Here is a 13,899-nt window from a genome sequence, read left to right as displayed (position 1 = left end):
CTTCTACTAAGTCTGTATCATGTTTTGGAATATGTTGGTATGTTTGGATGGGGTCTCAGGGTCCTCGGGGGCCTCGGGGGTGATTCGGGTTGAAAGCGGATCGAAATCTGGATTTGAGGAAATGCTGGTTTTGGCCAAGTCCTGGTGAGACCGCACCAGCGAAATTTTGGGCGCAGGTGCGGAGCTACTGAAGCGGCTGTCGAAGCGCGGAAGCGCAACAGGGAGCTCGGAGCAGGGGATCACGGATGCGGAGTTTTAGTCGCATCTACGAAAGCGCAGAAACGGGGGAAGGCGCAGGAGCAGAGCAGGATCGCACCTGCGATGTCGCAGAAGCGGAGAATGTTTCCGCACGTGCGAGGCATCGTGCTTGGGTGATTTTCCGTAGAAGTGGAAGTGCGGTCGCAAAAGCGACGCCGCAGGTGCGACATTTTGGTTCGCTGATGCGAGAAGTGCTGGGCAGACTCTATTTATTCGAGGTTTGAGTATTTCATTCACGATTTTGAGCTTGAAGCTCGGATTTGGGTCGATTTTGGAGTGCCATTTTTATCATCCATCACGAGGTAAGTGATTCCCACTTATTGCAAGTTAATTTCATGAATTTCATAAGGATTTAACATGAAAATTATGGAAATTCTGGGATTTTAAGAGAAAAACCTAAAATTGATTATTTTGGATTTTGACCACGATTTTGGAAATGGAATTAGGAATAAATTATATATTTGAGCTTGTGGTATTGTGGGTAATATTTATCTCAAATATTTTTGGAATCCGGGCACGTGGAGCTGAGGGTTGACCTTGTTGACTTTTCCAGCGGAGTTGGGAATTGTTATAATTTAATTAATTATGATGTTGGAGCATATTTTTATTAGTTTTCATGACTGTTTGACTAGTTTTGGATCGATGAGCATTTGGTTTGAGGTGTTAGAGAGGCGTTGGAGCCGATTATGGAACTTCGGAGCGAGGTAAGTCTCCTGTCTAACCCTGTGAGGGAGAATTTATCCCGTAGGTGTTATTCTTGTTATATGCTACATGTTGTGGGAGCTGCGCACGTATGAGGTGACTAGTGTCCGTGCGCATGCTCGAATTCCTGATTATGTCTGGGTAGACTAGGATTCACGCCATGCTTTATTTGTACTAGTTGAGTTATTCTTGCCTATTTAGTTACTTGATTTCGCGTTACGGCCTAAGACTAGGCTTGCGTAGAATGATGGACTTGCTATTGTAAGAGATTTGACGAGCTACTTGATTAGCCGCGGAATAATTGTGCTTCCCTTACAAATTTCTATCTTGTTGTGCGTTTTCATCGAAAAGCTTCTTTAAATTTCATAACTCACACGTATATTCTTGAGTGGGGTCAAGAACTCGTTAAAGCTTCTTACTCTTATGGGATCAGGCCGTTCGCCTCGGCAGGATTATGTACCACATTCTTATGGGATCGGGCCGTTCGCCTCAGTAGTATCATATTCTTATGGGATCGGGCCGTTCGCCTTGGCATTTCTATAAAATACTCTTATTGGATCGGGCCGTTCGCCTCGGCAGAATCGTGCGTAATATTTGACAAGAAGCCAGTGTATCCATGAGTTTTCCTGATTTAAATTGTGATGACCTATCTGGTGGGGACTATTTTATATATATACTCTGGTTGGGGAGGTAACCTATAATTGAGAGCTTGTGTTTACTGTTCAGATGAGGATCGTACCACGTACCTATATTTGTTTACACTGTTTATTTACCATGCCTCATACTTGTTTACTTTCTATTGTACTTGATTTATTGGACCACTAGTAAGTGTCAATGTCGACCCCTCGTCACTACTTCTCCGGGGTTATGCTAGATACATACTGGGTACGCATTTATTTACGTACTCGTGTTACACTTCTGCACTTATTGTGCAGGTATATATTTCTGGCGGTCTTTTTGGCGCGAAGGCGCAGCTATTCCGGGGACTTTACGGTGAGCTGCATCCCATATTACGATCCGCAGCATACAGAGTCTCCATCAGAGTTATTTATATTTTTCTATCTAACTTGTATTCCAGACAGATATTGTATTGTTATTGTACCTTCTAGTAGATATTCATGCACTTGTGACGCCAGGTTTTGGAGGTGTTCTAGAATTTTTTATGGATTGTTTATATTGATACACTTTCACTTATTATTTTAACGAAAATGTATGTAACAATGATTTATTTTAATGCACTGACCTCTCTATCTAAGTAAGATTCATGATTTTAAAAATAATAAAATGAATAATTAAGTGTTGGCTTGCCTAACGGCGACGTTGGGCGCCATCACGGCCTATAATGGATTTTGGATCGTGACACTAAATCTTTAATCTCTGGACTAATTTATCCCACATGAAAGGTAGAATAAAGTTATCCCAAGTTTGATGGGGCTGAAATAAGGTGGGATATCCAAAATTAAATTTGGGATTAAATTTATATTATGTTAATCTAGGATTAAATTTATACTATTTTTGGTTGACGGTATAAATTTATATCGTCAACCAATCACAATATAAATCTAATTCCATACCTTATCTTAACTTGTCCTACTTATCAAACGATACCTTAGTGACAAAACGTATGAGCGCGTAAGTACGATATATCTTTACCCGTAACGCCTCCCCTCCCCCCCCCCCATGATCAACTTGCAGAAAGCCTCAGTTCCAAATAAAACCAGCTACATGGACAAATCTTTAGAAAATGGAACTTGTCGTACCATTCAAAAGTTTTTAATATATTCCCTCCTTTTCAATTTTGTGGGCCCTGATTTATTTTTTTTGGTTTTTAAAATTTTCTGTATCAAATAAGCTTTTTGTATACGGTTAAAACCGATCCTCGATCATAAAGATCGATCGAGGATGGCATTTCAATCAAGGGGTATCTTCATGGAGACCCCGAACGAATTCTGAGATGGGGGTGTCGAGCTCGGGCGTTCGAATCGATCGAGGTAACATCGACCGATATAGGTCCCGAACATCGATCAAGGCCGAGGTTCCGATCTAATACCGAGCTCAAGTCGGTATCGAGTTCACAGACAAAAAGCCGTTACAACCGCACCAAAGGAGAGAATCTCTGCAGGAATTAAGGAGGAGACACACCATCATGGGTCCTTCCACTAGTAATATTTATTCCATCATATTGCTATAGATAAAGTAGTGATCCTTGTCTATAAAAGAAAAGATAGTTTGTAATAGAAGACACTTTTTGGCTGGGATTAAGAATTCATTGTGTTTATCCTTCTAAAGCTCACTAAATATCTTTGTTCATCATCTTCTATTTTTGCACCATAAATACGTGTATTATTATTTTCAGATCAAAGGAATCTACTTGCCCTTAGAACCATACATAAATTCAACGTTATCCGATTCTTCGGGTAAACAGTTTGGCGCCCACCGTGGGGCTAAGGATAACAAGTGATTATTTGATACAAATATACAGTACACTCCAGCTTACAACTTCATACCAGCAATGGCTCCGCCAATCGACCTCAAAGCCGGCCTTCAGGATGAAACCAACAACTCGGTGCCCGTGGCCGAAAGGCTACCCAACAACGGCAACGAGGCTCGAATTGAGGAACCCGAAATTCGAGCCGAAGTACCAGTAGATATCAATTCACGAATAGCTCTAGAAGCAAATCAACGTTCCGAGCAGGAAAGAATCGTTCAGGGTGGCGCTCGACCTATAGCCCGAGACACCCACAGCGCGGGGGAAATCGAGGTCAGCTTGTGTATGATTTTCGAAATGCTACAAGCCCAACAAGTAGCGATAGCTCAGTTGCAGAGCCAAACTCATATGCAAAGTAATCCTAACTCCAATCCACTTCTTCGAGAAGTAACCCCCAGAACGGAGCCCGACACAGTGAAATCGAACGAGCGAAAATCAGGAACCGCTCCTGAAATTACTAAACTACTCGAGGAACTCACAAAACGAGTCGAAGCCAACGACAAAAAATTCGAAACACATGATGCTAGGATCGATCAGATCCCGGGGGCTCCGCCCATGATGAAAGGGCTGGATTCGAAAAAATTCATACAAAAGCCTTTTCCATCGAGCGCGGCCCCGAAACCGATCCCAAAAAAGTTTCATATGCCCATAATTCCCAAATATAACGGTACGACCGATCCTAACGAACATCTCACCTCCTATACATGTGCCATCAAAGGCAATGATTTGGAAGACGATGAGATCGAGTCCGTATTATTGAAAAAGTTTGGAGAGACCCTCGCAAAAGGAGAAATAATCTGGTATCACAACTTGCCACCGAATTCTATCGATTCTTTTGCCATGTTAGCAGATTTGTTCGTAAAAGCACATGCTGGTGCCATAAAGGTCGCAACGAGGAAATCGGATCTATTCAAAGTAAAACAAAGGGGTGACAAAATACTGAGGGAATTCGTATCCCGATTTCAAATAGAACGCATGGATTTGCCACCAGTCACGGACGACTGGGCCGTACAAGCTTTCACCCAAGGGTTGAACGGACTGAGTTCGACAGCATCACGTCGGCTGAAACAAAGCTTGATCGAATACCCTGCAATAACTTGGGCGGATATACACAATCGGTATCAATCGAAAATCAGGGTCGAAGATGATCAATTGGGATTTCCGTATGAACCCATGCGTCCGAACCGCGCAACCACTAAAATTCTGAAGGAAACCAACAGAGAACAAAGGTCAAACAGAGACCGACACCAGCCGTACGTCACAGATCGGGTGAACCACGGTTCGGCACATGAGATAGTTAGGAATAACCGCAGGTATGATCGGGGGCAAAATTCTCGGGGACTTATGAGCAAGAGAGGCTTTGATAAATATGCCAATCCTATAGAAGTTCCTCAATTATCGGAATATAACTTCAACATCGATGCATCCGCCATCGTATCGGCTATCAGACGCATCAAAGATATCAGATGGCCTCGACCCATGCAGATCGATCCGGCCTAAAGGAATCCCAATTAGATATGTGAGTATCATGGCACCCATGGTCACAAAACGGAAGAATGCAGACAATTAAGAGAGGAAGTAGCCCGCCTGTTTAACAAAGGGCACCTTAGGGAATTTTTGAGTGATAGGGCGAAGAACCATTTTAAAAACAAGGACTTCGGCAAGCAAAACGAAGAAGAAGAACCACAGCACATCATTCACATGATCATCGGCGGCGTCGATACCCCTCACGGACCTTTGCCCAAACGCGCTAAAACGTCGATTGTGAGGGAAAAACGATCTCGAATTCAAGATTACGCTCCTACAGGGACTTTATCGTTCAATGATGAAGATACAGAGGGAATCATCCAATCCCATAACGATGCACTGGTAATATCCGTACTCATGAATAAAATTAAAATTAAGCGTGTGTTAATTGATCCAGGTAGCTCGGCCAATATCATTAGATCGAAGGTCGTAAAACAGCTCAGCTTACAAAACCGGGTCGTATCCGCAACTTTGGTTTTAAACAGATTCAATATGGCATGCGAAACCACCAAAGGCGAGATAACCCTACCGATAAACGTCACCGGAACAATTTAGGAAACAAAGTTTCACGTGATCGAAGGCGATATGAGATATAACTCCCTTTTCGGAAGGCCATGGATCCACAACATGAGAGCTGTACCTTCGACCCTACACCAGGTCCTCAAATTCCCAACACCGACAGGTGTCAAAATAGTATACGGAGAACAACCAGCCGCAAAGGAAATGTTCTCCGTCGAGGAAGCAAAACCAACATCCTCGTCTTCGCCAGTGAATGGATCGGGTTAAAAAGGAGGGACAGTCGAAGACCGGAACGCCAAATAGAAATCAAAGACATCGGCCCCGACCCAGCCAGATAAGCAGAGCATCGAAGAAGATAATGATCAGTGGATCCCTTGATCCTTCATGACCCCCGATGACTCCGATGCCACCAAATCAACTATTGAGGAATTGGAGCAAATCATTTTGATCGATCACTGGCCCGAACGAAAGGTATACCCGGGAAGGGGTTTGAGACCCGATCTCAGGAAGAAAATCATTCAATTTCTTATCGATAACATCGATTGCTTTGCTTGGTCCCACTTAGATATAACAGGAATCTCGCCGGACATAACGACACATCGACTAAGTGTGTCCCCTAGCTTCAGACCGGTGAAGCAAAAAAGAAGACCCCAATCGGAGGTGAAGCACGCATTCATAAAAGATGAGGTAACCAAACTGCTCAAAATAGGATCCATTAGAGAGGTAAAATACCCCGAATGGTTATCCAATGTGGTCGTAGTGCCTAAAAAGGGAAACAAACTTAGAATGTGTATAGACTACAAAGACTTGAACAAAGCATGCCCCAAAGATTCTTATCCACTGCCCAACATCGATCACTTGATCGATACCACGGCCGGCCATGAGATCCTTACCTTTCTCGATGCCTATTCCGGGTATAATCAAATCCAGATGAACCCGGAAGACCAGGAAAAGACTTCGTTTGTGATCAGATATGGAACATATTGTTATAACGTAATGCCCTTCGGGCTAAAAAATGCAGGAGCTACTTATCAACGCATAGTAAATAGAATGTTCGAAGAACAAATAGGTAAATCAATGGAAGTCTATATTGATGACATGCTAGTCAAGTCCCTGCGCGCAGAGGACCATTTGTCCCATTTGCAGGAAACATTCGATATCCTGAGGAAATACAACATGAGGCTCAACCCCGAAAAATATGCTTTCGGAGTCGGCTCGGGTAAGTTCCTCGGCTTCATGGTGTCAAATCGGGGAATTGAGATTAACCCAGACAAAATCAAGGCCATTGAAGACATCACCATCGTGAACAGCGTGAAAGCTGTACAAAGGTTAACAGGAAGAATAGCAGCCTTAGGCCGATTCATTTCGAGATCATCAGATCGAAGCCACAAATTTTTCTCTCTACTCAAAAAGAAGAACGACTTCGCTTGGACACCGGAATGCTAACTAGCGTTGCAAGAACTAAAACGATATCTATCGAACCCACCACTGCTGCACACTCCAAAAACCGACGAAAAACTTTACCTGTACTTGGCAGTATCAGAAGTCGCCATAAGCAGTGTCCTGGTTCGAGAAGAGGAAGGTACGCAATTTCCTGTTTACTACGTAAGTCGGACCTTAGGGGAAGCGAAAACTAGATATCCGCACTTGGAAAAACTGGCGCTTGCACTGGTTAGCGCCTCTAGGAAGTTACGACCGTACTTCCAATGCTACCCCATAAGCGTATTAACCAACTGCCCACTTCGCAATATTTTACATAGGCCTGAACTATCGGGTCGATTGGCCAAATGGGCCATCGAACTCAGCGGGTATGATATCCAATATCGACCTCGAACGACCATCAAGTCTCAAATTTTAGCAGACTTGGTAGTCAATTTCACGCCGACCCTCGTACCCGAAGTCGAAAAAGAACTACTGTTAAAATCAAATTTATCGACGAAGGCATGGATCCTCTTTACGGACGGAGCTTCGAACGTAAAGGGGTCCGGGCTAGGCATAGTTTTAAAATCTCCCTCGGGTAACATTATTAGGCAAGCTATTAAAACTATCAGGTTAACTAACAACAAGGCCGAGTATGAAGCCATCATTGCAGGTCTCGAGCTAGATAGAAATTTGGGAGCAGAGGTCGTTGAGGCCAACTGCGACTCTTTACTAGTGGTTAGTCAAGTAAACAAAACCTTCGAAGTCCGAGAAGGCAGAATGCAAAGGTATTTGGACAAACTGCTTATCACTTTGAACCATTTCAAACAGTGGAGTCTACGACATGTTCCACGAGAACAGAATAACGAGGCCGATGCGCTTGCTAATTTGGGATCATCGGTCGAGGTGAATAGTTTGAACTCAGAAACTGTCGTTCAACTTTCAAGGTCTGTAATCGAAGAAGGGCACGCCGAAATAAATTCTACTAGCTTAACCTGGGATTGGAGAAACAAGTATATTGAATACTTAAAAAATGGAAAGCTCCCTTCAGACCACAAAGAGTCCAGGACCCTTCGAACTAAAGCTGCTCGATTTACTTTGGCTGCGGACGGAACGTTATATCAAAGAACATTCGACGGACCGATGGCGGTGTGCATAGGTCGGGGGATACCAATTACATCCTCCGGGAAGTACACGAGGGCACTTGTGGCAATCACTCCGGTGCCGACATGTTAGTTCAAAAAGTGATCAGAGCAGGGTATTATTGGATCGATATGGGCAAAGACGCAAAAGAATTTGTTCGTAAATGCGATAAATGTCAAAGGTTTGCTCCAATGATCCATCAGCCCGGAGAACAGCTTCACTCGGTCCTATCGCCATGGCCATTCATGAAATGGGGAATGGACATCGTCGGCCCCCTACCATCGACCCCAGGTAAAGCCAGATTTATTTTGTTTAAGACTGACTATTTTTCTAAATGGGTTGAAGCGCAGGCGTTCGAGAAAGTAAGAGAAAAAGAGGTTATCAATTTTTTGTGGGATCATATCGTATGCCGATTCGGGATACCATCCGAAATAGTATGTGATAATGGGAAGCAATTCATTGGCAGCAAAATCACAAAGTTCTTCGAAGACCACAAAATAAGAAGGATACTAGCAACCCCATACCATCCGCGGAAATGGACAAGTCGAATCAACAAACAAAACTATTCTTCAAAACCTGAAGAAGAGATTGAACGACGCTAAGGGAAAAAGGAGAGAAATCCTGCCCGAAGTCCTTTGGGCATACCGAACAACATCGAAATCCAGTACAGGGGCGACCCCATTCTCCTTAGTATATGACTCCGAAGCATTGATACCAGTCGAAGTCAAAGAGCCTAGTCCCAGATTTCGATTCATGACGGAAGAAGCAAATAACGAGGCTATGAACACCAGCCTTGAACTATCGGACGAAGGACGAGAAGCTTCCCTCGTTCGGTTGGCCGCACAAAAGCAACGAATCAAAAGGTATTACAATCGAAGAACTAAACTTCGCCACTTCAAGCCAGGGGACTTGGTGTTAGAAAAGTCACCATCAACACTCGGAATCCAAACGAAGGAAAATTAGGACCAAATTGGGAAAGACCGTACCAGGTGCTCGAGAACTTTGGGAAAGGATCGTACAGGCTCGGCATCATAAACGGCAAATAGCTATCAAGCAGTTGGAATGTATCACATCTAAAACGGTACTACTGCTAAGGTCCGACCTTTCCCATATTTATTCAACTGTCCCGTACAGAAGTTCGAACGAAGAACAGAAGTATTCTTTTACTCAAAAGCACGTGTTGCACTCTTTTTTCCTTAGACTGATTTTTCCCAAAAGGGTTTTTTGCGGCAAGGTTTTTAATGAGGCAACCATCGATTGTGCTGTGCTTTCAAAACAGTATCCGAGGCTTTCAACCCTTAGCCCGAACGGCCTCGAATACCGGGGGGGCACCAGGGCCTCAAATACATCGAGTTCAGATGCAACAAAGTCTTCTCACAACAATAGAGGAAAAATTGTGAGAGCCAAAATGGTCAAAATGAACCATGCTCATATTAGATTGCCCCAAAACATATGTACAATGACTTGAGATTTATTATGCAACCAGAATTAACGATCACTCGAATATTAAGCCTACGGGCTACCACATTATCTCGAGTTCGAAATAAACAAGCCTACGGGCTACTTCAACATCAAGTTCGAAACGATCACTCAAATATTAAGCCTACGGGCTACCACATTATCTCGAGTTCGAAATGATCACTCAAATATTAAGCCTACGGGCTACCACATTATCTCGAGTTCGAAATAAACACTCAAATATTAAGCCTACGAGCTACTTCTATATCAAGTTCGAAATACTCAGTCGACCGTTAAGCCTACGGGTTATTTCAACATCGAGTTCAAAATAATCACTCGAATATTAAGCCTACGGGCTTCCACATTATCTCGAGTTCGAAATAATCACTCGAATATTAAGTCCACAGGCCACTTCTGCGTCGAGTTCAAAATAAACACTCAAATATTAAAGCCTACGGGCTACCGAGTTCGAACAAGGACCCAATCGAATTTGAAACATTGAAAAAGCTACGTTTACTCAGAGTTTACGTTAACCACCACATTATCATCAACTCAACAAGCAAAACGTCACTCCAAATCTGATCGATCAAAATCGACCTTGGTATATATATACAAAATTGCCTATGCAATTAATTTACAGATAATGAGAATTAGACTCTAAGCTTCTGGGTCGGGGTCTTCCCCACCCTCGGACCCGCTTTTGCTACCATTATCATCATCAGAAGCTAAGGCTTCAGCTTTCGCTTTAAGCTCTTTTGCCTTTCTTACCTCTTCGGTAAGATCGAAACCTCGAGCATGAATCTCCTCGAGGGTCTCCCTCCGAGATCTATACTTAACAAGTTCGGCAATCTTCGCCACTTCCCGGGCCTCTACCTGAGCGGCCTCAGCATTAGCTCGATATACAGCAATAGACTTATCCGCCAAAAGTTTCGATGACTCAACCTCTGCCTTAGCCTCAGCAAGTCGTATCTCAAGCTCATCAATTTTCTTAGCCTGAACTGACACCTTTTGCTTGACGTTTCGAAGCTAAACGTCGGCTGATAATAACTTTGTTAAGATGGTTTCTTTCTCCGCTGCCAGGCGGTCAATAGTCTCCTTCCACTGGTTGCATTCGGTCCGGATTTGATCGACCTCCTCCCGAAGTAGCCCGATCTTCTCGATCTTTTGCTGCAACTGAGACAACGGAGGGTTAACTTCCATAGTCGAGTTGAATCCATACTTTAACAGAACGAGGCTCACCTGCTGATCGAGCTCGACCCTTTCTTCACGAACCTTAGCCAAATCTGCTTGAAGATCCTTTATAGCCTCCTCCTTTTTGCTACAAAGAAGCAGAAGGTCATCTCTTTCACCTAGGACCTTCCGGAGTTCGGCCTCACACTGGCTAAGATCAACTCGAAACCTACCGATGGCCTGCATAGTTATAAACTGTCATCAACACCAATAAAGCAAAAAGGGATCACCGATATCGGAACCGCCAAGTATGGAAAAGAACAAAGAAGCCAAGTATGGAAGAATCATTACCCGAGTAATAAAATGCTGAGCTTCCTCTAACAAAAGAGAAGCATCACCGATATCAGAACTGTCATTAACACCAGTAAAACAATCCTTAAAAGGATCCGCTGCACCTGAGCCAGCACTAATGTCGGGAGTCTTCAGTTCTCGAGCCTCCTTCAACGCCTACTCAGAAAAAGACGGAAGGGAAGGTGAATGACCCATTGCCATTGCCCCGAGCAAATCACTCGGAGTACTCCGATCGAGACTTAGGTCTTCGGAACCAACCCCGATAGGCACGGACGCCATCGGCTCAGCAACTCTAGCAACCTCGACTGCTTCCGTAGGTCGGACTATCAAAGCCGAGGAGCTATCTTCTTCTTCTTCTTCTTCTTCTTCTTCGTCTTCTTCTTCTTCTTCTTCTTCTTCTTCTTCTTCTTCTTCTTCTTCTTCTTCTTCTTTCTCCCTCAGTCGATGGACCGAGTTGATCGAAAGCGCAATGATTTTTCTCCTCACCTTTCGAGTTTTGGGCTTAGGGTCTTCCGGCCGAGAGGAAGCCCTTCGTTTCTTTTCTTTCCCCTGTTCCAGGACCGGGGGCTTGTTTCCTTCATCACCGCTCAAAGGCCGCAAAACAGCATCCCTATTTACACCTATATACAAGGGAAAAACCGATAATGAAATGAACGCAAAATATACCTCGAGGGAAACAGGAACCAAACCTCACCATGATTCTTGGCCTCCCATCTACCTTTAGCCAAATCATGCCAAGCGCGTTCGGCATAGGATGAAGTCGATGCTAACTTTCGAACCCAATCCTCGAGATCAGGCACAGCTTGTGGCATCCAAGGTGCAGCTGGACATCAAAAAAATAATATTAACAAATACGAAAAAAGACACGAAAAGCAAACATGGATCACTTACGGTCGAAGTTCCATTTTTCAGGAAACGACATCTTTTCCTCCGGGATAAGATCACGAGTCCTCACTCGAATATGTCGACCTATTCAGCCTCGATCCTTATCTTCATCGATGCTCGACATCAAAGCCTTCGATGCCCGACGATATAGCCTAATAAGTCCACGATAAATCTGAGGCCGATACAGTCGTATAAGGTGGCTCAGAGAAAAATCCAACCCTCCGGCTTTGATAGAGAAGAAACGTAATAAGATGACTATACGCCATAAGGAAGGATGAATTTGGCCGAGGGTGACCTGATATCTCCTGCAAAAATCAAAAATCACGGGATCGACAGCTCCCAACGTAAAGGGATAGGTGTAACACTTAAAAATCCCTCCACATAGGTAGTGACGCTCTCATCGGGGGAGGGGATTTGTAACACAACCGCAGAACCCCAGCCGTAGTCTTTTCTGACGGCCTCGAGGTGAACCTCCGCTATAGAGCATGTATACATCAATACATGCTCACACCAACCCGGAACTGACGAAGGGTTCTCCACCTTAAAATCAGTTTTTAAAATACACAGGCCTAGAATATAATCTTGAACGGACGGCTCGGGCGGCGACTTATCGTCACACAGCCGCGAGGAAGAAGCTTTCTCCTTGTGAGGTACGATTTTTGAAGTTTTCACCATTAATATGAGAAGAAAAAATCGTAAAGAAAGGTGAAAGAGGGGACAGCACCGTAACTCCGGTATAAGCGGCACTAAAGCAACGAAATAAGAGAAACTAATCAAAGGGAATTTGGGAAAAGAGGAAGCACAAAAGTGGAAAATATTATATGTGAAAACTATTTATAAGGCATGGCGATTCGTTTCTAGCGGTGGCCGACCACCGACTGACACACATTAAATGCCTCGATAAAATCAAATCGATGGGACAGCTATCACGTACGTCATAGTCAAAGCCGATGGAAACGTCATTATCGATTCGGTCGAACCTTAGGGAAATCACATCGTTTCTCGTCATCTCCTTTCCAAGAAACGAGGGGGCTATCTGTATGCAGTTAAAATCGATCCTCGGTCATGAAGATCGATCGAGGATGGCATTTCAATCAAGGGGTATCTTCATGGAGACCCCGAACGAATTCCGAGATGGGGGCGTCGAGCTCGGGCGTCCGAATCAACCGAGGTAACATCGACCGATACAGGTCCCGAACATCGATGCCCAAAAGTGATCACCTAGCTCGAAACCAAGGCCGAGGTTCCGATCCGATACCGAGCTCGAATCGGTATCGAGTTCACAGACAAAAAGCTGTTACAACCGCATCAAAGGAGAGAATCTCTGCGGGAATTAAGGAGGAGACACACCATCATGGGTCCTCCACTAGTAATATTTATTCCATCATGTTGCTATAGATAAAGTAGTGATCCTTGGCTATAAAAGAAAAGATAGTTTGTAATAGAAGATACTTTTTGGCTGGGATTAAGAATTCATTGTGTTTATCTTTCTAAAGCTCACTAAATATCTTTGTTCATCATCTTCTATTTTTGCACCATAAATACGTGTATTGTTATTTTCAGATCAAAGGAATCTACTTGCCCTTAGAGCCATACATAAATTCAACATTATCCTATTCTTCGGGTAAACACTTTTAATTATAACATTCTTAGTTTACTCATAATGAGCCTCATCCCTTAGAGGAATGACATGATATGTATTATATGTTCTTAACTTTAGCTTAACACCACAAAATTCAATTTTATTTTTATTTTTTGTAATTATGTGCCTAGTCATGTGTGTCTATAAAAAGATAAACCTTTTTATTGAAAATATTTATTCATGTCTTTAATTAAAAAAGAGAATATAATTGAGATGACATAATGAGTAGTGACTAACGGCTTGTTTGGATTGTTATTACATGTCGTTTCATATTATATCGTATTGTATTGTATTGTTTGATGAATACAATGTTTGGATAAATTGTATCGTTTGCCGT

The 13,899-nt window shown here is 43.3% G+C and overlaps 2 protein-coding genes across 2 annotated transcripts in view; both read right to left on the bottom strand.

Annotated features, from left to right (window-relative positions):
* Window positions 1–13,899, bottom strand: part of LOC142167840 (fatty acid amide hydrolase-like) — a 32,814-nt gene that overhangs the window by 16,483 nt on the left and 2,432 nt on the right. The gene's annotated exons all lie outside the window — the stretch shown is intronic.
* LOC107800734 (uncharacterized) lies at window positions 9,825–13,614 on the bottom strand. Its single transcript, XM_075227991.1, has 5 exons — window positions 11,927–13,614; window positions 11,730–11,858; window positions 11,036–11,655; window positions 10,754–10,924; window positions 9,825–10,687 (listed from the first exon to the last, which is right to left on the bottom strand). The coding sequence occupies exons 1-3, from the start codon at window positions 11,955–11,957 to the stop codon at window positions 11,192–11,194; spliced, it is 624 nt and encodes a 207-aa protein (XP_075084092.1). The 5' UTR covers window positions 11,958–13,614; the 3' UTR covers window positions 9,825–10,687; window positions 10,754–10,924; window positions 11,036–11,191.

This window comes from Nicotiana tabacum, chromosome 13 (genome assembly GCF_000715075.1).
Source record: "Nicotiana tabacum cultivar K326 chromosome 13, ASM71507v2, whole genome shotgun sequence".
NCBI lineage: Eukaryota > Viridiplantae > Streptophyta > Magnoliopsida > Solanales > Solanaceae > Nicotiana > Nicotiana tabacum.
This window is presented reverse-complemented; position numbering and strand designations above follow the sequence as displayed.

Bases quoted from the DNA above. Each gene is read 5' to 3' on its own strand.
- LOC107800734 (XM_075227991.1), bottom strand. From the start codon at position 11,957: ATGTCGTTTCCTGAAAAATGGAACTTCGACC. The intron at 11,859-11,926 runs GTAAGTGATCCA...TTTGATGTCCAG, and splicing joins TGAAAAATGGAACTTCGACC to CTGCACCTTGGATGCCACAA. The intron at 11,656-11,729 runs GTGAGGTTTGGT...CCTTGTATATAG, and splicing joins ATGGGAGGCCAAGAATCATG to GTGTAAATAGGGATGCTGTT.